At 41.6% G+C, this 27854-nt stretch overlaps 1 protein-coding gene across 6 annotated transcripts; it reads left to right on the top strand.

Annotated features, from left to right (window-relative positions):
• Window positions 1-59: 59 nt before the first annotated feature.
• Window positions 60-27854, top strand: LOC110524016 (mitofusin-1). Of its 6 annotated transcripts, none has more exons than XM_021603296.2 (18): window positions 60-144; window positions 1113-1249; window positions 1357-1492; window positions 5133-5295; window positions 6215-6339; window positions 8422-8530; window positions 11778-11885; window positions 13451-13604; window positions 16257-16324; window positions 19331-19452; window positions 19717-19843; window positions 20095-20199; window positions 20442-20544; window positions 21139-21374; window positions 24321-24488; window positions 24851-25047; window positions 26311-26445; window positions 26967-27854. In XM_021603296.2, exons 2-18 carry the CDS (start codon window positions 1129-1131, stop codon window positions 27034-27036), a joined length of 2247 nt encoding a protein of 748 aa, XP_021458971.2. In that variant the 5' UTR covers window positions 60-144; window positions 1113-1128; the 3' UTR covers window positions 27037-27854. The 6 variants fall into 6 exon arrangements, with proteins under 6 accessions (XP_021458971.2, XP_021458970.2, XP_021458969.2 ...); XM_021603295.2 differs by having other exon boundaries at window positions 79-229; XM_021603294.2 differs by having other exon boundaries at window positions 80-259; window positions 1118-1249.

Below are 27854 nucleotides of genomic sequence, written 5' to 3'. Positions count from 1 at the left end.
CCCTGGAAGAGGGTACACTAAGGGGTTGTCAACATTTTATTTGCCATTGATTGGTCACACATCAACGCGTTGATCTATAGCCCCGCCCCTTTGCCCTGGCTGCGAGGAGCTACTGCTGACTGAGACACGAATAACAGATGAAAGGTTAGCTGGCGACCTTAGTAACTTTACCAAATATTGACCATTCATTTTCGGCAAAAGGATTTACCCCTGTCTGTGGTATGAAAAGGTAACTTTGGTCATCTCGCCTGAAGTTGTGGTAAGGGAAAATGGACTAACATCATTAAACATGAAAGTTGCTAACTATAGCTACGTTACAGTAGATACCTGACAGGAGAGCATGCCACGACACGCGTTACAAAACCGATGCATTTCAATAATACACGAAGTTGCTAGTTAGCTAGTAATGTGATATAACAAATAACAGTTTATGTAAAGAAATGTCACTCTTGTGTAGTTTGTTTCCGCTAATTACTTGCTAGCTAGTTAGCTAACGGTGCAACTAGCTAGTATACAGTAGCTAACTAACGTTAGCTAGCCAGTTTCAGCTAAATATGTTTGTTGACATGTGTCATACAATATCTGTCTTGCCGGTGTACGATTAACTTACTCGTGCTTTAACTAGCTGGTAATGTTGTCTACTGATGAGATGTTTTGTAGCCAACCGCAGTGTTTAAAATATATATATATATATATTTGCTAGCCAGACAAGTACAGTAGCTAGCCAACAGTTTCATACTTCGGTCTATTAGCTTTCATAACACAACACTAGTTGCACATTTTTTGGGGGACGCAAGCAAGTTTTCTCCACGTACATGCAATGAATAGTCACATGTATACGACTCATGAAGGTTGACATTTTAATTATTGTAGCTATTTTGAAGTTGTTGTCGTGGTCTTACATTTCACTTAGCAAGCTGTGTGTTCCTGTATGAAAGTAATGACAATATGCTCTTTCTAGCATTTGTCCTGGTTAAGGCACACACTAGGGCTATTGAATATGTCAAGTAACAGACATGTCCGTATTGTATAGCTCGATATGTGGTGCCACTTGATAGTGCACAAAGTATGACACACATTCCACCTTTTGTAATTTGCATGCTTTCTCCAAGGTCAGAAAGCTGAAGCATGGATTCAGCTCAGGGGAATTTCTCTCCACTAAAACGCTTTGTAGTGGCCAAAAAGAAGATCGGTGATGTGTTTGAGCAACTGCTGGAGTATGTGAAGGAAGGCTCAGCATTTGTAGAAGGTGAGTGAGTGTGTATAGTAAATCAGGTATGTTGGCAACATTTTGAATTCCAAAGTAGGCTAATTAATACACTGTTCTCTTCTCACTTTTCCTTGTGTGATTGTCAGAAACGTGTCAGAATGAAGCCTTGGAGAACATTGCAAGTCGTGACCAACAGGAGGAGATTCAGGCGTATGCTGGCAAACTGCAAACTATCAAAGATGTGCTTGCACGCAGACACATGAAGGTGGCCTTCTTTGGCAGGTAAATAAGTGTAGTCGGATGCATTTTGATTTCTCCACTGTTTTGCATGTGCTTAGTTTGAGTTTAGTGTACACAGTAGGGGTGTGAACATTTTAAGCGAAGTTGGGATCCTTAACTTTAAGTAAAAAACCATAACCAAGTTTTTGTTTTATTCCCCAGATAATTAAAATCACAATTCAGTTATCACAAAACATATTATTTTTTTGTGTTATAGCCGATAGGATATAAAGGCCTGGGGAAGTTGTGTAATTCAAGTAAAACCAGAGAGGAAGAGGCGAACTTTAGGCTACTTGGTGAATTTGCAAGGCGTGCAAGACGAGCCATTGTGAGATGCAGATGACCAAAATATGAGTACGTTTCTGCCTTCTTCTGCCTCTCTCTCTCTCTTGCTGGCCTGCCTGCTAAGGATGCAAGTGTGTGTTCAATCTTTTGGTCTGTTGTGTGTAGAATATCCTAGCCTATTCATGGCACCGATGTCTTCGGGCCAGTCTTGTGAGCACAGGGTAGCCTACTTCGTTTTTGCCTCATAAAATAGAGTAGGCTACTGGTAGCCTGTATCAATTACGCTTTTCAGACATAATGGAATGTGGCCGCTTGAAAGGGCCTCGGAAACGGTGTGTTTGTCTGTCTGTTAAGGTAGGCTACACTACAGTTTGTTAAATGTGGACACGAAACCTCTGGTGATATTAACAGACATTTTACTTATCTGTAAAGGAATGCCGCTTCTGAAGCAGGACTAAAGTCCATCAATAGGCAACCAGAACTGTCAATCAAATAATTGTAAGCTGCTGCTCGCAGACCTCTACCTCCCAAAAAAGTTAAATACTGTGATTTACCAAAACATTTAGTAGAAATAAAACACATCTAGCTACCATGCCATTAAAAAAACTGCATAAAAAAACAACACAGCAGCACATCAGTCAGCAACGTTTATTCTTGTCATGAAAAAGATTACTTTACGCTGGAGCAGAATTCTACTGTCTAAAAATGTACAGACCTGATGCAGCACTTTTTTAAAAATTGTCTGAAAAGTTATCAATTGTCGCAATCAACATTTTACTGTAGCTGCGTTCTATGTCTGTAAAGAGTTGTGGTAGATATAACTTAATTGCCCTGCCTTAGTGGTCATACATATGTAATCGGACCATTATTCCGCATTGTAATTTGACACAGATTTTTTTCTGGACAATTTAAACTTGAAGCAAAATGATCCATTTGTCAAATCCATAGTACACAGCTTAGAGACTAAAAAATATGGGTAGATAACAGACAGCCGCAGTTAAGAGATCAATGCATCATGATATTGAGTTTTGCTTTTATTAATCAGTTTAGATTATTCTCATTACACCATGGATACAAAGCACTGTATTGTACTGTAGTAGATGCTTATTTCCCACGCTTTCAGCATTGCTAATTGAGGATAATGAAGAAAATGTGACGTGCGACTCAGTGTCCTTTTTATTGCTGGTTTATTGAAGCATACTTTGGGCACGGCCGGTCCGCTCATTAGGCAGGATTTGGAGGCAGATTGACGAGGGCGGCATTTTCTGAGCTAAACTGACTAAGACGTACCTCCAACAACACATAAAACCTCACAATTCTGAACAAAAACCATGACAATTTCTTTCATCTAGTGGCATAAGGGCTTTTTAGGTGAGCGCTCTGATAAGCAGTGCCCACTCTGTCAAAGGCAGGGGCACAAAATATTTTGCTTGTCCATTCCCAGCATGCCTCTCCAGGGTGCTGTTGGAGAGACTCATCTCTACAGCACTCCACCAACGTTCAGTCAAAAATGACATAAATCATGTAGCAGATATAGGAAATGGTAGAAAGAGTATGTGGCCTTTTCTGTAGCATACAGGCTAGAGATAAAATGTATGACAATGTAATGACACGGACACTTTTTACATCATGCTGGTTTCTCCGATCAAGTAGTCTAACCTAAATGGCGCTCAATCCCCCCCAAAAGATGAGCTGTCATGTTAACAAAGCAACATATCCTAAAAACAGGACAGGTCAAAGTAAAATGGACAATATGGAATGGACAATCACAACTGTTGTCCAGGAGTTTCACCTCATTGTCATGATCAGGTGTTTCAAATTTGTAAAAAATGAAATACTTGTGCATTTCCTGCTGTTTAAATAGGCTTGCGATAACTCCTGATAAAGTTGGGTAGCTGATATTCAGTGCTTAAATAGCCAACTTGATTAGTCACAAGAATCAGGACTAATAAAGCCAATGCAATGGCCTGTTTTACAAATTATGGGTTTACCACAAAATTCTATTGCATGTCGACATGGTAGGCTACACCTCAGTAAGCACGGACAGATGCCTTTTGGACGTCTTTTTTTTTGGTGCAGTTCCGCACCGGCCTTGATTCCGCATCCATGGACATTGTTTTTTGGTCGGGTCTGGGCCAAATCTGAACCGACCATAGGTCTATGTTTAGTTCAGATTTGGTGCAGTGTAGACCAGCCTTGATTTCAATGTCCACGGACATAGATTTGTGGTCCGGTCCATCATAGATGTCTATGTTTGGTTCCGATTTTTTTCCGGTCTGGACCAGCCTTAATTTGGCCCAAACATAGACGTCTATAAATTACTTATTTTCAACTTTCTTTCAGTACTGAAAGTGACCCTGAATTCAACTTCTGGAAAATATGTATTTTTCAACTTCTTGAAAATAAGTAATTTTCAAATTCAGGAAAATATGCCTTTTCAACATTCTAGAAAATATGTATTTTTTAACACATGGAAAATACCTTTTCACCTTTCATTCAGAGCCTAAATTGAACCTCTTCAACGTCTGGAAAATAAGTATTTTAGACGACTTTTCAACGTCATTTTGCTTACTGGGACTATTCTAATTTTGCGAGGGGTTTCATTTTTTGGTCTTGCCTATGGAGGCAGAATGGCAAGAACCGGCACTGACTTTAAGGATGGGCGGTATCCAGATTTTCATACCGGGGTATACGGTATTACCGGAAGTGCACGCAAGGTGCGCTATTTTTTTTGCGGGATGCACAAAATGTTTTATTCGGGGCTCTTGATCCAGGAGGGTATTGAATGTCTCTGCTCTAACCAAGAAGCTTTCTCTTGACATCTAACCACTTAGCTATTTGACACGTCTTAGAGTTCTTATAGATATACTTAACTTATTGTTATAAGCAGTGGCATAGTACGCACCTCCACAGCCCAAGCATGGCGGGGGTGCCCCCAACTCCCCAAAAAGTACTTTCTTTTTCACGGTATTGAAAATCATACGGTCTGTATTTTGTGATTACTTTGTGGTAATCTATCACTCTGTATACATACAAACTAGCTATTTGACAAGATTCATCATGACATGATTGCCTATTCATAATCCAGTAAATCACATCTGGCCAACATTTCTGTAATAATGATTTCAAATCAAATCTTATTTGTCACATGCGCCGAATACAACAGGTGTGGTAATCTTAACCTTACAGTGAAATGCTTACTTACAAGCCCTTAACCAACAAAGCAGTTTTAAGAAAAATACCTAATAAAATAATAATAAAAGTAACCAATCATTTGATTTAAAAATTCTTTGAGATTGTATGTATGAGGTAAAAGCAAGGTAGTTAGACTTCCTCTTACATGATCGTCTGTGCCTAGGACGAGTAATGGGAAGAGTACAGTGGTCAATGCCATGCTGAGGGACCGGGTGCTGCCCAGTGGCATGGGTCACACCACCAACTGCTTCCTGAGTGTGGAGGGCACGGACGCGGACCACGCCTACCTCAAGACCGAGGGCTCCGAGGAGGAGAAGAGCATCAAGGTAAGTTCACCGGAGATGTGGATATATTGGCTTAGGCCTAGATGCATGGAAGATTAGGCTAGCTCTTATTACCACTCATATACTAGGCAATACATCCTCAGTGAGGTTGGAATTGGGCTACCTGATTGAGTTACTTGAAGGTGATTAACTCGTTTTACCACTCATAAAGTGTACCCTCACTGTCACGTTTTGATTTCTGACTAAGCAATTAATCATTAAACAACTTTAGTCTAGATAAGGTTATTGCAATCAGGACAATCACAGGTAAACATTAAATAAAGGATATTTTTTTTAAATATCGAGTGGTAGTGCACACTTGAAGTCGTAACTTTCTACTCCACTGGAAAAATATAAAAAACTATGGATTTCAACACCCTAACAAAAGCCTGTGTTTACACAGGACAAATATAGGTAGAAGGAATGCATTAAAGAATGGACATGCTTGAACCCTGTATGGAAGATATCCATAATACAGAGATCTAAGCTAGAGCTACCCTCAGCCTCAACCTATTATCCATGATATAACACACTGTCTATTGGAAAATGCTGTAGAGACCATTAGAACCTTTGTAAGAAGAAAAAAATAAAAAAATCAGCAGATACTTTTCCTCCAGTTGATTGTAACACTCAAACACATTAATTGTTTTCACATCTGCATCCGGGGGACCAGAGCATTAGCGTTATCAAACAGTATTTTTTTTTTTAGGGAAAGAGATGCCTCACCTTCACGTGCAGTATGTTTCATTTTTTTTTTTTTTTTTTAAATATGTAATAGCACCTCTACTCTGGTTGTTTTGAGGAATAAAAAAATCTATATTTGATTCTGCCATTATACATTACATACAAATTGTAAGGCAAGCAAAGTTTGAGATTGATTGAAATCCAGTAAATGATACTGTGACGACTTCTCTCGTTCTAGACTGTGAACCAGCTGGGTCACGCTCTGCACATGGACGAGAGTCTGGACGCAGGCTGCCTGGTCCGAGTATTTTGGCCCAAGACCAAGTGTGCCCTGCTCAGAGACGATCTGGTTCTCGTAGACAGGTACGGCAACGGAATGCTGCCAATGACCTCACTTGACCTCCATTTACACCGCTGGTCCTAAGAGTAGGGCCCTATAAAATCCGCGATGTGGAGAACACGGACGGAATCACAGAAACCAGACATTAAAATGGAATTCAACAATGTTTAAAAATGTATTGAACTTAGTAGGGAATAAACTAAATGTATTGGAAATTCATTAATTTTCCCAAGTTTATGTTAAGACATGAACAGAATGCATAAGTGATTGGCATTTCCTGCAACTTTATGAAGAGGTAACAAGAATTCCCCCTGTCTGTGTATGTGCGGTGCGCGTATCTACCACATTAGTGATGATGCTAATGAAAAATCTTCTGATGGATGGCAAGGCTTTCCCAAAAACCTTCTCAATGAAATGTTAACTACAAAGTAGGCTGTGCTTACCTGGCAAAAGGATATCATGATTATTTGCATCTATCCAGTAGTTATTTGTTTTGCAAACTACCATCACCGTTGCTACAAAAACACAGCTAAATGTAATTTGTATTGGTGCCACTTGTTAAAGCCACTTCAATCAGTGTAGACCGGTTAAAGGAGGACTTTTAAGCCTTGAGACAATTGTGACGGATTGTCTAAGTGTGCCTTTTAGAGGGTGAGTGGGCAAGACAAAATATTTAAGTGTCTTTGAACAGGGTATGATAGTGGGTTTGTGTCAACTGCAGTGCTTCTGGGTTCTTCACGCTCAACAGTTTCCTGTTGGTCCACCACCAAAATGACATCCAGCCTACTTGACACAACTGTGGGAAGCATTGGAGTCAACATGGGCCAGTATTCCTGTGGAACGCTTTCGACACCTTGTAGTGTCCATACCCCGATGAATTGAGGTTGTTTTGAGGGCAAAAATGGGGCTGTGCAACTCAATATTAAGGTGTTCCTAATTTTTGGTATATTCAGTGTATACAGGGTCAGTGCCAATGGCACTGGATGGCAGGGAGCTCGGCCCCAGTGATGTACTAGGCAGTCTGCATCCCCCACTGTAGTGCCATATGATTGAGGGCTGTTGCCATACCAAGCAGTGATGCAGTCAGTCAAAATGCTTTCAATGGTGCAACTGAAGATTTTTTTGGGAGGATTTGAGGGCCCATGCCAAATCTTTTAAACCTGAGGGGGAATGGCTGCTGTCGTGGCTTCTTCACGACTGTTTCCGTATGTGTGGACCATTTTAAGTAATTAGTAATTTGGAAACCAAAGAACTTGAATCTCAAGACCCATTCCACTGTAGCCCCCATCGATGTGGATGGGGGCGTGCTCACCCCCCCATTTCCTGTAGTCCACGATCAGAGCAAATCAAAGTTTATTTGTCACGTGCGCCGAATACAACAGGTGTAGACATTACCGTGAAATGCTTACTTACAGGAAATGCTTTCAGTGCAAAAGGGGTATTAGGTGAACAATATGTAAGTAAAGAAATAAAACTACAGTAAAAAGACAGACTATAAAAGTAGCGAGGCTACGTACAGACACCGGTTAGTCAGGCTGATTGAGGTAGTATGTACATGTAGATATGGTTAAAGTGACTGTGCATATATGATGAACGGAGAGTAGCAGTGGCGTAAAAGGGGGGTTGGCGGGTGGCGGGACACGATGCAGATAGCCCGGTTAGACAATGTGCGGGAGCACTGGTTGGTCGGCACAATTGAGGTAGTATGTACATGAATGTATAGTTAAAGTGACTGATCCTTGGTCTTACTGACGTTGAGAGGCTATATAGCTAGATATGGCTTTATAGCTACATATACACTATTGTATATATTTTTTTATTCAAATAAACACTGTGTATGGGGATCACCTATCAACTGAACAGCGATAAAAGCCTGAAGAAGTGAACCTGCGTGAATCTGTTTTGCTTTCCTGTGTCCCTGTATATGACTATTGCAATTGTAGCTATGCCATAAGTATTGTTAAATAGCCTAACTAGACTAGCCGTCATCCACCGGTGTCCCAAGTCCCATGGGAAGGATTGACCATCAATAAGCAGAGGTTGACTAAAATTACTAGGAGACGTTATGACCTTGACCTTCTAACCCTATCCGCCATCTTCTTTAGCCCTGGGACAGATGTCACGACACAGCTGGACAGCTGGATCGACAATTTCTGCCTGGACGCCGATGTCTTCGTGCTGGTGGCAAACTCAGAATCAACCCTCATGAACACGGTAAGAGTGCTCGCAAGCTGATCCTCCAGGTGGTACCTAGACAGATCTGACCAATCCCGATGGGATCTTGACAGAGCTGTATTTGTTTCTTGTGCCGAATACAACAGGTGTAGAATTTACAGTGAAATGCTTACTTACAAGCCCTTAACCAACAATGCAGTTATAAGAGTGTTAAAAGTATTTACTAAATAAACTGAAGTAAACAATAAATACAATTATAAATAAGGAAATAGAGAATAACAAATAATGATAGAGCAACAATAAAATAACAATAGCGAGACTATATACAGGGGGTACAGTGTTGATGTGCGGGGGCACAGGTTAGTCGAGGTAATTGAGGTAATAAGTACATGTAGGTAGAGGTAAAGTGATTATGCTTGGCTTTGTGCTTAGGGTCTTTGTCCTGTTGGAAGGTGAACCTATGCCCCAGTCTGAGGTCCTGAGCGTTCTGGAGCAGGTTTTCATCAAGGATCTCTCTACTTTGCTCCGTTCATCTTTCTCTCGATCCTGACTAGTCTCCCAGGCCCTGCCCCTGAAAAACATCCCCACAACATGATGCTGCCACCACCATGCTTCACCATCAGTGGTGGAAAAAGTACCCAATTGTCATATTTGAGGAAAAGTAAAGATACCTTATGACTCAAATAAAAGTGAGTCGCCCAGTAAAATACTACTTGAGAAAAAGTCTAAAAGTATTTAAGTATATATACTTAAGTATCAAAAGTAATTGTAATTTCAAAAATATACTTAAGTATCAAAGTAAAAGTATATAAATAATTTCACATTTCTTATATTAAGCAAACCAGACAGCAGAATTTTCTTCTTTTTGTAATATACTGATATCCATGGGCACACTCCAACACTCGGACATAATTTACAAACAAAGTATTTGTGTTTAATGAGTCCACCAGATCAGAGGCACTAGGGATGACCAGGGATGTTCTCTTGATAAATGTGTGAATTTGAAACATTTCCTGTTCTGCTAAGCATTCAAAATGTAATGAGTACTTCTGGGTGTAAGGGATGTGTATGGAATAAAAAGTATATTATTTATTTTAGGAATGTAGTGGAGTAAAAGTAAATTGTCAAAAATATAAATAGTAAACCCCAACAAACTACTTATGTGGTACTTTAAAGTATTTTTACTTAAGTACTTTACACATTTGTTCACTGTAGAGATGGTGCCAGGTTTCCTCCAGATGTGAAGCTTGTCATTCAGGCCAAAGTGTTCAATCTTGGTTTCATCAGACCAGAGAATCTTGTTTCTCATGGTCTGAGTCCTTAAGGTGCCTTTTGCCAAACTCCAAGCGGGCTGTCATGTGCCTTTTTACTGAGGAGTGACTTCTGTTTGGACACTCTACCATAAAGGCCTGATTGGTGAAGTGCTGCAAAGACGGTTGTCCTTCTGGAAGGTTCTCCCATCTCCACAGAGGAACTCTGGAGCTCTGTCAGAGTAATTATCGGTTTTTGGTCACCTCCCTGACCAAGGCCCTTCTCCCCCGATTGCTCAGTTTTGCCGGGCGGCCAGCTCGAGGAAGGATCTAGGTGTTTACAAACTTCTTCTATTTAAGAATGATGGAGGCCACTGTGTTCTTGGGGACATTCAATGCTGCAAAACTGTTTTGATGTTCTTTCCCAGATCTGTGCCTCGACATAATCCTGTCTCGAAGCTCTTCAGACTATTCCTTCGACCTCATGACTTGGTTTTCTGCTCTGACATGTACTGTCAACTGTGGGACCTTATATTGACAGATGTGTTCCTTCCCAAATCATGACCAATCAATTGAATTTACCACAAATGCACTCCAATCAAGTTGTAGAAACATCTCAAAGATGTTCAATGGAAACAGGAAGCACCTGGGCTTAATTTCGAGTCTCATTGCAAAAGGTCTGAATACTTATGTAAATATGGTATTTAAAAAATAATAATAATAATTTAATACATTTGCAAGAATTTCTAAAACCCTGTTTTCTCTTTGCCATTATGGGGTATTGTGTGTAGATTAATGAGTAAAACATTTAATTTAAAACATTTTAGAATAAGGCTGTAACGTAACAATGTGGAAAAAATCGAGGGGTCTTAATACTTTCCTAATGCACTCTGTTCTATGAAGCAACAAATTAGCAAAATTGTTCTTCGAACAACTAGAAGGAATTGTCAACATATTTCAACAATGTTTTCAAGAAAATCTGTGCATATTAAGCAGCTTGTACCCAATTGTCATATTGGAATGATGCCTCTTTAATCTAAGGGTATTTCATTTGAACTAAGTGTGAGAATTGGTATGTGAACTGACACACTAAAGGAAGTGTTTTCTTGTGAGGAAGGAGAGGTTGTTTTCTTTCCAAGGCTTGTTATAGTCTAGGATAGGGCCGTCTCCATTTTGTCCAGCACTCAGGACCAGCTCTGTTTGTCTGCCGAGGCATTCACAGAATGTCAGGGCACATAGTCAATCACCGAGCTCGCTCGTTATCTGTGCCAAATCACTCTTTGACTAAGCACCCTAGGATACCCAGCCTCTGTTTAATTAAATCATAGAACCCTATATATTTGAAGTACTCTATATAGTAGAAAAGCATTATTTGACTGATAATACCTTGCTCTTGGACAAACACAATGTCTTATTCAAGTGAATGTTGTTCTAGCTAAGTTTAGTTTTTGAATGAAACTGTTTGATAAACAACAGACAATAACAGTCTTTCAATGAATGGAGCCCTTCTCTATCGAATTAGCCAATGACCTATCTTTGTGACACTTGACAAAAGCCCTTGGCACATCTCCTTCCCGTATAGTCTGACTGAGTCAGTGTGTGTGTGTGTATACTACACGTTCCCTATTGTATTGGAGTGTTTATGTATGTGGGTCACCTACACACACAGACTGTATGTACACAGTACATTGGGACACCTTATCTCTGAATTGTGGCTAAAGGTTAAACACGTGCCACAGTCTGGTGTAGTCGGTAAAGTTTTAGACTCCGGACCACTCATACGTCCTTGGCAACCGGGTTTTCGAGCCCCACCTCGACCAACTGTCTGTGCCCTTCCTGTCTGTGCCTCCTCCTCCAATATCTATCCACCGATTTCTTTTCCAACTGTCCTGTCAAATGAAATCAATAAAATTCTCCTTATGATATATATATATTTTTTAAGTAAAGGTTAACACAGCACTTTGATATTAGTAACGGTGTTTCTTTGTTGGTGCGCTAACTATTTCTGACCATGTATTTTTTTGTGTGTCCTCCAGGAGAAGCATTTCTTCCACAAGGTGAACGAGAAACTCTCCAAACCTAACATCTTCATCCTCAACAACCGCTGGGATGCCTCGGCCAGCGAGCCAGAGTACATGGAGGATGTGAGTGTCTTACAAACAATAACGGTGCAGTAATACATTTTTTGAAAGTTCAGAATAGAAGAATTAGCCACTGGTGCTGAAATAGGGTTGAGCAGTGTCAAGATTTTCATACCTTTTTATTCTGTTCCTGTACCGTACCTGGGCATATGGTATTACCGGCAGTACAGACAAGGGGATGCTATTAAAAAAAATATGTGCAGTTGAAAGTCAGAAGTTTACATACACTTAGGTTGGAGTCATTAAAACATATTTTTTCAACCACTCCACAAATGTATTGTTAATAACAAACTATAGTTCTGACAAGTCGGTTAGGACATCTACTTTGTGCATGACACATGTAATTTTTCCAACAATTGTTTACAGACGGATTATTTCACTTATAATTCACTGTATCACAATTCCAGTGGGTTAGAAGTTTACATACACTAAGTTGACTGTGCCTTTAAACAGCTTTGAAAACTCCTGGCTTTATAAATTTCTGATGGGCTTATTGACGTCATTTGAGTCAATTGGAGGTGTACCTGTGGATGAATTTCAAGGCCTACCTTCAAACTCAGTGCCTTTTTGCTTGACATCATGGTAAAATGAAAAGAAATCATCAGACCTCAGAAAAACAATTGTAGACCTCCACAAGTCTGGTTCATCCTTGGGAGCAATTTCCAAATGCCTGAAGGTCCACGTTCATCTATACAAACAATAGTACACAAGTATAAACACCATGGGCCCACACAGTCATCATACCGCTCAAGAAGGAGACGTGTTCTGTCTCCTAGAGATGAACGCACTTTGGTGCAAAAAGTGCAAATCAATCCCAGAACAACAGCAAAGGACCTTGTGAAGATACTGGAGGAAACGGGTAAAAAAGTATCTATATCCACAGTAAAATGAGTCCTATATCGACATAACCTGAAAGGCCGCTCAGCAAGGAAGAAGCCACTGCTCCATAACCGCCATATCAAAGCCAGACTATGGTTTGCAACTGCACATGGGGACAAAGATCTTACTTTTTGGTGAAATGTCCTCTGGTCTGATGAAACAAAAATAGAACTGTTTGGCTCTAATGACCATCGTTATGTTTGGAGGAAAAAGCGGGAGGCTTGCAAGCCGAAGAACACCATCCCAACCGTGAAGCACGGGGGTGGCAGCATCATGTTGTTGGGGTGCTTTGCTGCAGGGGGGACTGGTGCACTTCACAAATGATGGTGGTCCTAACTGACCTAAGACAGGGAATTTTTACTATGATTAAATGTCAGGAATTGTGAAAAGCTGAGTTGAAGTGTATTTAGCTAAGGTGTATGTAAACTTCCGACTTCAACTGTATATTTAGTATTGTTTTATTTATAAAGGATAACTTTTTTTAATGTTTATTTATTTTTATGAAATTCACTGAGGAGAAGGTCCTCCCCTTCCTCCTCTGAGGAGCCTCCACTGCCATATATGGCATATACAGTATACCACTCAAGCCTCGAGCTGAAGTGCAAATTACGTTTATGACTCCATGAGAGTTTTTGTTAGTGCTATGTGGTAATGTTGTAGTAATGATGCAGTAACGTTTCCCCCTACAGGTGCGTAAGCAGCACACGGACCGCTGTGTCAACTTCCTGGTGGATGAGCTGAAGGTAATGGACCGGGAGCAGGCGCCCAACCGCATCTTTTTTGTGTCGGCCAAAGAGGTGCTCAACTCCCGCATGCAGCGAGCTCAGGGTATGCCAGAGTCCGGTAAGCCCCGCGGTGGTCAAACCAGGAGGCTGTGGGCGTGTCGATGGGTGGGTAGGCAAGCGGGTGTGGATGTGTGTGTGTGTGTGTGTGTGTGTTGATGGGTGGGTAGGCAGGTGTGTGTTTTGGTGTCCGCAGTGGTCAAACCAGGTGTGTATTGTTGTTGGTAGGTAGTAAGGATGTCACATAGTTTTCTTAATGTTTAAACGGCCATTTTTTGTGTTTTCTGGTAAAACAATCCGAAACAATCTTAAAATTCCATGTGAATTCACAACGCAGCTGTGCTGCTGCCAGCACCGGTCTCACGCTGCATCCCTTTTCGATGGTTAAGCATTGCACCTGTACTACCATTACTGTCCCTCAACTCCACCGCGCAAAGTTCGCATTTCCTTCTCATTTAACTTCTCAAAGTATTGCCATACAGGATTTTACTGCTGTCGCTCGCCTTTCTCTGCCATTTTTCCAACTGTTAACGACGATGACGTAGTGAGAGTCGACTCCAAAGTAATTGATTCCTCGATTCCTTACATGTCGATACCCATTTCTGAGTGTCAAGATACCGGAATCGACTCCTAAGATGATGTATTTTTATAACGGAGGAGACTGATTAGTAGCCATACTTCCGAAAACACAAACACTTGCATCTTTCAGTGTGCCAGTGAGGGATGGAGAGAGAGGGGAGGGGCACAGTATAGGCAGGTCGGCCACCAGGCAGAACTGTGCACTAGGCCTATCTATCGGCAATCAAAATCTTGCAGTGCTGTATCTCACAATTTGTTGGCTTGCGATGTCTCACAACTTCAGTAAAACAGGGCCTATCATCAACAAATAGGCAAGATGCAGCACTTCACGGTCACACAGTATCTGCTCATGTGTACGGGTTTGATTCACGCTGTTCACAGCGTGGTAGCCAGGTCTTAATTGTTGCGGAAATTGACCCACTCTGCCCTTTACAGTTAGTTAGGCTATAACACAGAAAATACGTTTTGTGATAACTGCGCTGTGATTCAAATTTTGTGGGGGAAAACACTTAAAAATTATTAATGTTAAGGATCCCAATTTCATTTAAATGTTTAAGCGTTCACACCTCTAGTAAGTAGTTCAGTGGGTAGTGTCGTGGAAATTCAGTACTGAGAAAGATTTGGTCATTTCTTCAAACAAGCATCTTTATTTAATATCGATTTAATTATTGCAGTAATGAGTCTGGTCGCCCCCCCCCCCCCCTTGAGTGTTGGACCGAGTAACCTAACCTTTACACAAGTGCAGAGTACTATATGTAGCTGGCACTAACAATGCTCAGTCATGGTTGGTTTAACCCCCCTCATGCAGACCAAGGAGCATCATAAGCCACTCTGGGTTCATCCTGTTGTTATCTGCACGTGGGTTGTTGTCTTAACCCCACCTTTGCTTAGTTTCCCAGATGCAAGGATGATTTTGAGACAGCCAGGAGGAGTTAGAACAATTCCTCACTATCTCGGATAAACCCACCACATCTTGTCTATGTAATGCAGTCTTTAACTCATTTGTCAGCTCAAGCCATCTCCAGTGACCATACAGCCCATAAAATGCCTGACCCCACAACAAGGTTTTGGTGCAACCAAATCATAGGCTTGTGGCACCAACTGAAAATGTAGGAGAAAGTTAGTATGGCAGATGTGTGTGCTCTTATGTAAATTAGAGTATGCTTCCACACTAGTCCCCAAATTGGAAATAGTCATGTTACTAAATTAAATAATTAGTTGTTTCACATTTGTATGCCTGGCTGTTAGAAGTTAAAGTAATCCAAAAGTATGTTACTTATTTTTCAGAAATCCAAAGGATTATGTTACTGATTACTTTATTTTCATGTAACTGTTACTAGTAGCAGATTACATTTTTCAAGTAATCCATCCAACCCTGCTAATGGCGTATACTTTTTTGAGTGTAGCAATGCTTGTGGAAATGGATTGCATCAGTTAGTGATGTGTTCAAAAGCATGGGGAGAGTGCCACTCATCAGAGCTCTTTCCTCATACCTTTTGAATTAGGCTGATCACATGTCCCAGATTGTGCGACAATCCAGCGTTTTGGCCCTTTGTCATGCAATCAAACAATTGTTTCTTGCATTTTATCAACAAATTAAAACACCACTAATTTACAGAAAAGGTCGATTAGTCCCATATTTCAGTCAGTCTTCCCATTAATTTGATAAGAAAGGACATTCCAATCTCTCTTTTGCAGTAAAGTTGTGTTTATGACAAGATATAAGGATGTGGCGGTACTAAACACTCCTCCAATCGGTGTTGAAATCGGATATTCTGCGCAGCGCAAGACGAAATGTAGACCAATGTCATTGTCAACCAATCACATTTTTCAAATGCTTTCGGGCTAAATTCCAGCTAAACTTGGAGAGGACAGTTACCTACTTACAAAAAGTGGGCTTTAACGAAGAGCTATGAAAGTAAGTAAATAGACTGAAAGATATAAGGTATTTTAAATGTGGTCACCCTACTTTGAATTCAACGCTATCTGATACAACGAAAGTGAACTGTCCTTTTTAAATGGTTTCTTTTTGTAGGAGTTTGTAGCCAAAATGGCAGTGTGCTACACTCCGTTATGGAGAGATAATGCTCCTGTGATGTGGTGGTCTTTGTTTGACAGTGTGCCGCTTTCTTAGGTGGAGCTTTAGCAGAAGGCTTCCATGAGAGGCTCAAGGAGTTCCAGAGTTTCGAGAGGATATTTGAGGCAAGTTCTAGTGTGTGCGTGTCTGTTTGTGTGTGTGTGTGTGACGTCTAACACCACTCGTTCTCAGCCTCAAACATGGAGATTGTTTAATGATTAAATGCAACGTCTCCAACTCCTCTGAAATGTATATGAAAACCCCCGCAGTATGAAGTAATTCATTTAAAATTAAATGGCAGAACTACTTAGGATTTTGTTTTCTCTCGAAATGAAGTGAAATTGGTGTGTAGTCCAGTCAACCATGGCTCCTCAGTCAAACTCTCTCTCTCTGAATTCGCCTTCCTGACTTTTGCCAGTGTGACACTGGACTTAGTTTTGGAGCGATCTGGGAGGATGGCCAGAACTGGCACTTATCACATTTATCTTCTAGTGACTAGGGGAAATAAATTGATAGTTGCATGTCACAATAATATTAAATTGATACAGTGCCTTGCGAAAGTATTCGGCCCCCTTGAACTTTGCGACCTTTTGCCATATTTCAGGCTTCAAACATAAAGATATAAAACTGTATTTTTTGTGTAGAATCAACAACAAGTGGGACACAATCATGAAGTGGAACGACATTTATTGGATATTTCAAACTTTTTTAACAAATCAAAAACTGAAAAATTGGGCGTGCAAAATGATTCAGCCCCCTTAAGTTAATACTTTGTAGCGCCACCTTTTGCTGCGATTACAGCTGTAAGTCGCTTGGGGTATGTCTCTATCAGTTTTGCACTGTCCCTGTCCCTGCTGAAGAAAAGCAGGCCCAAACCATGATGCTGCCACCACCATGTTTGACAGTGAGGATGGTGCGTTCAGCTGTGTTGCTTTTACGCCAAACATAACGTTTTGCATTGTTGCCAAAAAGTTCCATTTTGGTTTCATCTGACCAGAGCACCTTCTTCCACATGTTTGGTGTGTCTCCCAGGTGGCTTGTGGCAAACTTTAAACAACACTTTTTATGGATATCTTTAAGAAATGGCTTTCTTCTTGCCACTCTTCCATAAAGGCCAGATTTGTGCAATATACGACTGATTGTTGTCCTATGGGCAGAGTCTCCCACCTCAGCTGTAGATCTCTGCAGTTCATCCAGAGTGATCATGGGCCTCTTGGCTGCATCTCTGATCAGTCTTCTCCTTGTATGAGCTGAAAGTTTAGAGGGACGGCCAGGTCTTGGTAGATTTGCAGTGGTCTGATACTCCTTCCATTTCAATATTATCGCTTGCACAGTGCTCCTTGGGATGTTTAAAGCTTGGGAAATCTTTTTGTATCCAAATCCGGCTTTAAACTTCTTCACAACAGTATCTCGGACCTGCCTGGTGTGTTCCTTGTTCTTCATGATGCTCTCTGCGCTTTTGACGGACCTCTGACACTATCACAGTGCAGGTGCATTTATACGGAGACTTGATTACACACAGGTGGATTGTATTTATCATCATTAGTCATTTAGGTCAACATTGGATCATTCAGAGATCCTCACTGAACTTCTGGAGAGAGTTTGCTGCACTGAAAGTAAAGGGGCTGAATAATTTTGCACGCCCAATTTTTCAGTTTTTGATTTGTTAAAAAAGTTTGAAATATCCAATAAATGTCGTTCCACTTCATGATTGTGTCCCACTTGTTGTTGATTCTTCACAAAAAAATACAGTTTTATATCTTTATGTTTGAAGCCTGAAATGTGACAAAAGGTCGCAAAGTTCAAGGGGGCCGAATACTTTCGCAAGGCACTGTATTTGACTCCACTTTTGCCTCTATTGGTAGTGCCAAAACGATTTTATTTTTCATCCAATAGTTTGTTCTCCATCTTCTATTTAAATAGTGAGCCAACATGTTTTCAGCACTTTTATTTCCCTGACTGATCAAAACTCATTTTCTCATGCTCTCCCGTCTCTCTGCAGCAGACCTATAGTGAGCAATGTTTGGACCATCAAATTGCAATAAAATCACAGTATCGAATGGAAATGCATATAGAATCGCAATACATATCATATCGGCACCTACGTATCGTAAGGTCCCTGGCTATTCCCAGCCCTGTTATCTTCCACCTAAAGTGACAGAGATTTTCCAGGGGCACCTGCTCAAGCACAATGGTAGCTGCTGCTGTTTGGGGATGTGTGCGTGTGTGTGGAGAAATGGTATAGAAAAGATTTGCAAGAGAGAATATTCTGTAGTTATGCTGCCTCATACCGTTTACCTCTTTATTGGGTCGGACACCTAAAGGAAAAACTGTTGAATAGGATGTTAACTAGATTCTGTCCCGTGCCACTTTTTATTTTTTTATTTTACCTTTATTTAACTAGGCAAGTCAGTTAAGAACAAATTCTTATTTTCAATGACGGCCTAGGAACAGTGGGTTAACTGCCTGTTTAGGGGCAGAACGACCGATTTGTACTTTGTACTCACTACAGATGTGAGCGGTGAACCATTCTAATCACTCTATCTCTATCATCCTGTGCTGCGAGAGAAACCTCTAGTCTCGACCTCCAGCTCATCTCCGAACTACTAGTCTCTCTCCACCAATCGCGAGTCGCCAAGCCGGCGCCTCAGAACCCCTGCTTAGGTCAATCAATGTGCACATTGCCATCAATCTGCGTCTTCATTGCTGAAGTCTAGATTTGCTTAGGCGAGGATCATCTGTTTCTTTCAGTTACATTTTCATTCTGTTCACCCTGTCTCATGTTTGATTCTGTTGCCTGCATTTAGTATTTTCTGAGTTTTATGTTTTAAATAGTAATCCTCTTTTCTTAGGATTGTTGTTTCTTGTGTTGACTTTTGTTCCTATGATTTTGCTATTGCTTCATTAACACGTTACTGTGAACCTAGAACCAACGGGGCTGTGGGACTCTTGATACAGAGCTGCTGACGGCAAATGACATTTTTATTTTTTTTCACATTCTTAAATTGCTTCAGCAGTTGTCTATCTTGTCCCCTTTCGTCCCACCACCACTGTGTGTGTCGCCACCCTGTGTGTGTGTTTCGCAGACCCCATTCACAGTGACGTGTGTGTGCTATTATATGGCCTCGCAGGAGTGTATCTCGCAGTCAGCAGTGAAAACAAAGTTTGAGCAGCACACTATAAGGGCCAAGCAGATCACTGAAACGGTCAAAGCCATCATGGATGCCATCAACATCGAGGCGGCAGAGAAGAGGTGTGTGTCCCCCGTTCCATCCCTGCTCACATCACTCTGTTCTTTCGGGTGGTCTTCTGTTTAATCGTTGCCAAATGTTCCTGTTGCACTTTTGCATTTTATTACAATTCAATATTTTTATCCAATGAATATTACGATACTTTGGTATCTGTTGTAATAGCAGTTTAGTCGTATGCTATGGACATTGGATCGCAATCCGTGTACTTCCTGGTGGAAGCACTGACTTCCTGTGTCTCACCTTACCTCTTCCTGTCTGCCGTATAGAGTGGCCTCATTGGAGGACCGTGAATACCAGATGGATCGTCTGGAGTTTGTGAAGAACCAGCTCAGCCTGCTCATAGAGGACATCAAGATGAAGATCAAGGCCATTACAGAAGAGGTGGAGAGCAAGGTAAATCATGCTATTCTGATAACATGAATTTTTTTCAATATTTTTGTGAAATATGCCCATCCTAAGCCTCTTAACAGTGCAGGGAAGCACAACTCTGTCCCTCCAGGGTCATACTGCCAACTACAATATCTGGATTTATTACAGCCGGAACTCTCAATCCATTCCAAGGGTTACCACAAGTGGTGCACATTTTTTTTATTTTTTTTATTTTTTTACATTTTCCCAGGCACTAATACAACCGTTTTCTCTAGGTGTCTAGCGCCATGGGCGAAGAGATCTGTCGTCTCAACGTGCTAATTGAGGAGTTCCACTCGGACTTCCAACCTTCGCCCCACGTCCTCAAGCTCTACAAATCAGTGAGTTTGATTTTTCGTTACACCATAGACTGCCACGGCGGACACAGGTCTGCTTTCTATGGCAGCTTCACCTTGAAATTGAAGCTTTGTCGCTAATGTAACAGACTGAGCATTTAGGTTAGGACCATCATGACTCTAACACGTAGTAGTGACCTATTTTTCTGTGACCGTTCCATGACCATTCCTTGACTGTTCCATCTCTGACCATGTGCTGCGGTTGCCCACCCTCACCCTGTGTACAGGATCTACTGAGCCATATTGAAGAGGGCATGGGCAAAAACCTGGCCTTCCGCTGCTCCAATGCCGTCAACGCCTCCCTGCAGTCCTCCCAGAAAGACATGATCGGTAGGTAGTTGGTGCAGCACGTAACACCACCCCATAAAACAGGCTGTGTTTAGGCTAGCCCTGGTCATGATTAGCCTGGTCCCACATCTGTTAATGCTGTCTTGCCAACTCTTATGGTCAAGAGTTGGCATGACAACACAAGCAGATCTGGGTTCAGGTTTGGTCATGACACAGGCTCATAGGGTCACGATCCCGTGTGTGTGACCAGGCAACCAGTCATAAAGCAGATTGACAAAGATCTAATGGATCTCTATGAAATTACTTTGAGGGAGTAAACCAATTGGTTGAGGAAAAGTACACCCAGCGCACTTCTCACCCATTTATTCCTCTCAGATCATTGTGTGTTTAGAGACGGTCATGGAAAGGAAGGCCCTGTTTTAAATCCTACCTTCTTTTATATAATCTAACACAATTGGGTAGGGGGCCTATTCAGAAGGTTCTACTACATTGCTTCCACTGATCCAGTTCTGTCAGATCTCTGAGGACTGCAAGGAACAAGGGAAGCAGGAAGTATTTGGATCAAAAGTCATCTAGACGATTTCAGTGACGTCACCTGACTTGTCTGTTTCCTTCCTTGTTTCTCCCCACCACCAGAGAGTCTGCAGCCTCTGCTGCCCCCTGCTGTTCAGAGCCAGATACAAACTCTTGTGCCAAGCCGCAAATTTGACCTGAGCTACAACCTGAACTGCGCCACGCTCTGCTCAGACTTCCAGGAGAACATTGAGTTCCAGTTCTCAATGGGCTGGACGGCACTGGTCAACCGCTTCCTGGGGCCTACCAATGCAAAGCGGGCCCTCATGCTGGTCGACAGGAACTTTCAAGTAACGCAGGTAAGACTGCTACAGGGTGAAGTTTCCCCAACTTACAGATCTAGGATCTGCTTTCCCTCCCACAGTCCTAACCTTAACCATTAGTGGGTGAAATGTAAAAATGTCCCAGGATCAGGGTCTTGGGGCAACTTCTCGTTATTCCAGTAAGATACAAAGGTGAGAAATTATGGGGATAGGTACTTTGGTTAAAGGTATGTATGTGGGCACCCCATGACGTTAGTGGATTTGGCTATTTCAGCCACACCCGTTTCTGACCGTTGTATAAAATCGAGCACACACCATACAATCTCCACAGACAAATATTGGCAGTAGAATGGCCTTACTGAAGAGCTCAGTAACTTTCAACGTATCACCGTCATAGGATGCCACCTTTCCAACAAGTTAGTTTATCAAATATCTATCCTGCTAGAGCTGCCCCGGTCAATTGTAAGTGCTGTTATTGTGAAATGGAAACATCTAGGAGCAACAATGGCTCAGCCACGAAGTGGTAGGCCATACAAGCTCACAGAACAAGACAGTCAAGTGCTGAAGTGGGTAGCAAATAAAAATACTCTGTCCTTGGTTGCAACACTTACTACCGAGTTCCAAACTGCCTCTGGAAGCAACGTCAGCACAAGAACTGTTTGTTGGGAGCTTCGTGAAATGGGTTTCCATGGCCGAGCATAACCCTAAGATAACCATGCGCAATGCCAAGCGTCAGCTGGTGTGGTGTAAAGCTTGTGGCCATTGGACTCTGGAGTAGTGGAAACGGGAGTGATGAATCACGCTTCACTATCTGGCAGTCGACAGACTAATCTGGGTTTGGCGGATCCCAGGAGAACTTTACTTGCCCCAATGCATAGTGCCAACTATAAAGTTTGGTGGAGGTGGAATAATGGTCTTGGGCTGTTTTTCATGGTTCGGGCTAGGCCCCTTAGTTCCAGCGAAGGGAAATCTTAATGATACAGCATCCAATGACATTCTAGATGATTCTGTGCCTCCAACTTTGTTGCAACAGTTTGGGGAAGGCCTTTCCTGTTTAAGCATGACAATGCTCCTGTGCACAAAGCAAAGTGCATACAGAAATGGTTTGTTGATCGATGTGGAAGAACTTGACTGGCCTGCACAGAGCCCTGACCTCAACCCCATCGAAAACCTTTGGGATGAATTGGAACGCCAGACTGCGAGCAAGGCCTAATCGCCCAACATGAGTGCTTGACCTCACTAGTGCTCTTGTGGCTGAATGGAAGCAAGTCCTCGCAGCAATGTTCCAACATTTAGTGGAAAGCCTTCCCAGAAGAGTGGAGGCTGTTAGCAGCAAACGGATGACCAACTCCATATTAATGGCCATGATTTTGGAATGAGATGTTCGACGAGCAGATGTCCACATACCTTTGGTCATGTCTATGTTGTAGCTGTAGTGTGATATGATATACGACTAATAGATCGTTAATAGTCTTGATGCTGGTCAACAAGAACTTTCAGGTAACCACAGTTGAAACACATGGGTTAGATATAATACACACTAATCAATATGTTTTAGTGTGTAATGGATAATGTAGAGTAGACAGGATGTCGATACCACTTTTAAAATACAGTTTCAACCAAACCTGTCATTCTCCAATATTAGGCCTGTGAACTTATTCTTCCCCTTCATATTCTGGCCTAACTGATATGCTGATATTTGTATATTTTGAATTCAAACATACATACATACACATGCGCGCACACACTGATAGTTCACCAGTGAAACAATGGAGAAATTCAAATGAGCTGGTAGCTCCTTTCCTACAGTACATTGTCCCAATAACATCCCTGGTATAGGATAAGGTGCATTCAGAAAGTATTCAGACCCCTTGACTTTTTCCACATTTTGTTACATTACAGCCTTATTCTAAAATTGATAAAATTATATTTTTCCCTCAACAATCTACACACAATACCCCATAAAGGAAAACAGTTAAACATTTTTTATTTGCAAATAGTTAAAAATGTAAAACAGAAATACCTTTATTTAAGTATTCAGACCCTTTGCTATGCGATTCGAAATAAATTGAGCTCAGGTGAATCCGGTTTCCATTGATCATCTTTGAGATGTTTCTACAACTTGATTGGAGGGCACCTGTGGTAAATTCAGTTGATTGGACATGATTTGGAAAGGCACACAACTGTCTATATAAGGTCCCACAGTTGACAGTGCATGTCAGAGCAAAAACCAAGCTATGAGGTCGAAGGAATTGTCCGTAGAGCCCAGAGACAGGATTGTGTCGAGGCACAGATCTGGGAAGGGTCCCAAAACATTTCTGCAGCGTTGATGGTCCCCAAGAACTTAGTGGCCCCCATAATTCTTAAATGGAATAAGTCTGGAACCACCATGAGTCTTCCTAGAGCTGGCCGCCCAGCCAAACTGAGCAATCGGTGGAGAAGGGCCTTGGTCAGGGAGGTGACTAATCAGGATCGAGAGATAAATGAATGGAGCAAAGTACAGAGATCCTTGATGAAAACCTGCTCGCTCAGGACCTCAGACTGGGGTGAAGGTTCACCTTCCAACAGAACAACGACCCTAAGCACACAGCCTAGACAATGCAGGAGTGGCTTCAGGACAAGTCTCTAAATGTCCTTGAGTGGCCCAACTAAAGCCTGGACTTGAACCTGATCGAACATCTCTGGAGAGACTTGAAATAGCTGCGCAGCGACGCTCCCCATCCAACCTGGCAGAGTTTGAGAGGATCTGCAGAGAAGAATGGGAGAAAGTCCCCAAATACAAGTGTGCCAAACTTGTAGTGTCATACCCAAGAAGACTCGGCTGTAATCGCTGCCAAAGGTGCTTAAACAAAGTACTGAGTAAAGGGTCTGAATACTTATGTAAATATGATATTCCCGTTTTTTAAATTTTTTTATTATTCATGCATTTTCAAAAATGTCTACTTTGTCATTACTCTGTCCCTCCTTCTTGTTCTGTTAAAGATGACACACTCCCTGTCCACCACGCCCTCCAGTGGCCCCTCCTGTGTGGCGGTAGCACATCCCCAGGACGCCGCGCTCTCCCATGAGGAGCTGATGATGTCCATGGCCACCAACCTGGCCTCCCTCACCTCCCGCACCTCCATGACTGTGGTCATCGTTGGAGGAGTGGTGCGTAATAGTACTCCCACCTAATCTGGCAACCCGTTTGTCATTATAATGGGCTATACAGTACGGACCAGGCTCTATACATGCATCCATACATCTCAATCCATCTTAAATGAAGTGGCAAAAATAAATCCCTTATCTAGACTATTTGATTTATAGTATATAAATATATAAGTATATTTAGCACACACTAAAATAAAATATTTTTCCACGAGAATCCTGGTATATTGTATATGTATGGCTCTATACAGATGTGTAACCAACACAACAGATATAGCTGATTTAATATGGGTGCTGCTTCCCATACAGAGTTCCACTACCAAAAAAGATGAAAACCACCTCTCTCTTACCCGTGTGTGTGCTAGGTGTGCCGGACAGTGGGCTGGCGGCTCATAGCCCTGTCGGCCTCCATGTACGGCCTGCTCTACCTGTGGGAGAAGCTCACATGGACTACCAAGGCCAAGGAGCATGCGCTCAAGCGCCAGTTTGTGGACTACGCCACAGAGAAACTACAACTCATTGTCCGCTTCACCAGTGCCAACTGCAGCCACCAGGTCCAGCAGTAAGTCCAGGCTGTATTCTGTATAAATGCCATTTCTGGGAATAAGGATCAGCTTAAAGGGGGAAGTTCACTCTAAAATCTAGGTTTGTTCCTATTTTAAACCAGTTTTGAGTTATCGAAAGTGGCTGACAATCAGTATTTCCATGTTATCAGATCCTTTTGTGTGCAATAGGACACAAGTTTTAAAACTGGGATCAGTTACTGCAGGTGTTCCATCAATTTATATTGTAAACAAAAACAATATACAGTACCAGTCCAAAGTTCGGACACACCTACTCATTCCAGGGTTTTTCTTTATTTTTTACTATTTTCTACATTGTAGAATAATAGTGAGACATCGTCACTATGAAATAACACATATGGAATCATGTAGTCACCAAAAAAAAGTGTTAAAATAAATCCAAATATATTTTATATTTGAGATTCTTCAAAGTAGCCACCCTTTGCCTTGATGACATTTTTGCACACTATTGGCATTTTATGTGATTTTTTTTTTTCATGACTTGCGTAACTGCAACAGAATACCATTGTGAATACTATTTTTATGTCTCTGCGTCCAGTATGAAGGAAGTTAGAAGTAGTTTCACTAGCCAATGCTAACTGGCGTTAGCACAATGACTGTTCATCCGACTCTGGGGAAGTAGACAAATGGCTTCATTGCCAAAATCTCAAACTCCATTTTAATATGGAAGAAATAAGTCATTGGAGATAATTACAGCTAAACTGTGTAGAATTGCTGTAAATTTGCTTCAAAGCTGCAAAATATTATCTCAGTTGAATGAAACAATTTGTAGAATTGCTGAAAAATGTGTTTACAACAGCAGCATTTTATCTATGGTGCCAAGATACATTTCTAAGTTTACACTTCCTCTTCCAATGAACTCTGGGGAGGTCAAAATAATGACAATTGTCTACCAAATCGATTCATTTTAAAATGTTGATTAGCCTCCTTAGACATGACGTTTTTGTTTATTTTGCTAACGTTTGATGGGTCGCCGGTTTGCCTGGGCCCCTGCTCCCTGCATTAGGACACATCTACAGGCCTCAATCCCAGTACAGTAACTAATGTTTGAGCCTCGTATGTAGATGTTTCTAAACACTCTGGCTTTATGAACCGATTCACTACTGATGTGTATTAAGTGCAAAAATCTGCTGAAAGCCAAATCTATGCATCTCTTGCTACCTTACTTCCCTCCCGCTCCCCTCTTTTCTGTGAAGTGGTGAATAAATAAGTGATAGGGTGCTTTGACCTTTGTTGCCCAGGGAGATGGCCACGACCTTTGCGAGGTTGTGTCAGCAGGTGGACCTGACACAGAGGGAGCTGGAGGGAGAGATCAGCCGACTGACCGCTAAGGTCCAGACTCTGGAGACCGTCCAGAGCCACTCCAAGACCCTCCGGTCAGTCTAGCTACCTCCAATGTCCAGTGTTAACCCATACCTTTTCCCCTTGCATAGCTCTATTGCCCCCCCCCCCCCCCCCCCTAAAACATTTACATCCCCAATGCATTTGATTTAACATTTTGATGCTTATGGTGCTTTGGTAGTCTGTCTTGCTTTCCTAGAAAAATATATTGTCACATTTTGGCATTTATTCACCATTGGCATATTTTCAACCTAACTTCCATTTCCCCTGAAAAAGAGAAGTGGGAACTCTGCTTGGGTGTCTTTATAAGCCTGCTCCGATAGGTTACTTCACTGTTGGTTGTATTGAGGGTTCAAGGTCAGAGATATGCCATTTGAACTGAATGTGTGTAGTTTTTTTTTTTTTTTCACTTGAGGTGAACAGCATTCATTTGTCAGTAAACCTCAACACGGTTCATTTGGATAGGCATTTTCACCTCATTATAATTGGTTGTACATCATTAGTGTGCCAATAGATGTTGGTCTATGTGTAAACATCTTTTTCTATATATTTTCAGGCACAAAGCCACAGAGTTTGAGAGGCAATTGGAGGCTTTTACAGACCAGTATCTGAATCCCCATAAATGATGGACTGGGTTTCTCTCTCTGGCTCTACTGGCTCCCCTAGCGACTCAGTCTTAGCAAATGGAATTGACTCTCCCCCCCTGACCTCCCCTCTCCACTCAGAGAAAATAGGTCCACCCTCGACAATATTGCTCCTGGGATTCCCCCACCTCCGAACAGATGTTTCTCTAAGATATTTGTCGAAGTGTGTCCAGTCTTCCACACACTTTAGAAAAGCACTTTGCAGAGAACAAACTGCCCATTAGTTCAACAAACCAAACTGCCTGTAACACAAATACAAACTCTGTGTAAGTGTGTGAATCAGTCGTGTGAATACAGTTCCGAAGGTCAGGACATAAACTCGGTTGGCATGAGATTGAAGGTTGGGTGCTGTAGCCTGTACATTGATACTACTGTTCTTATAACTGTGAATATGCCTTTCACTAACTCCTGAAGTAATTATCTGTGTGTGTGTGTGTGTGTGTGTGTGTGTGTGGTAGAAAAATGTAGGCATGTGATTTTCATTCAGATCTGAATTTGTTCTGGTTTACACAAAAAAAATAGAATTGTGTGTGTTTTTTTGTGAAGGACCTACATAAATTCAGAGGAAATCCATTTGAATTCAGAAAAAAACAATCAAAATTACTAACGTCCGGCTGATAGTGTTTTGATAAATAGAAGTATTGTATAACTTCCTCTGCCGTTTCAACTAATTTGACATGTCATGAGAATACATTTGAACAATCTCCACTTTGTAAAAAAGTGTTTTCCTTTCATGATGAATTTGAATTGAAATGCATCCTGATTTACCTGAATCTATTAAAATAATATTCTATGTCATT

This window comes from Oncorhynchus mykiss, chromosome 5, assembly GCF_013265735.2.
Source record: "Oncorhynchus mykiss isolate Arlee chromosome 5, USDA_OmykA_1.1, whole genome shotgun sequence".
Lineage (NCBI taxonomy): Eukaryota > Metazoa > Chordata > Actinopteri > Salmoniformes > Salmonidae > Oncorhynchus > Oncorhynchus mykiss.
The sequence above is the reverse complement of the archived record's forward strand: the minus strand, read 5'-3'. Positions and strand labels throughout refer to the sequence as shown.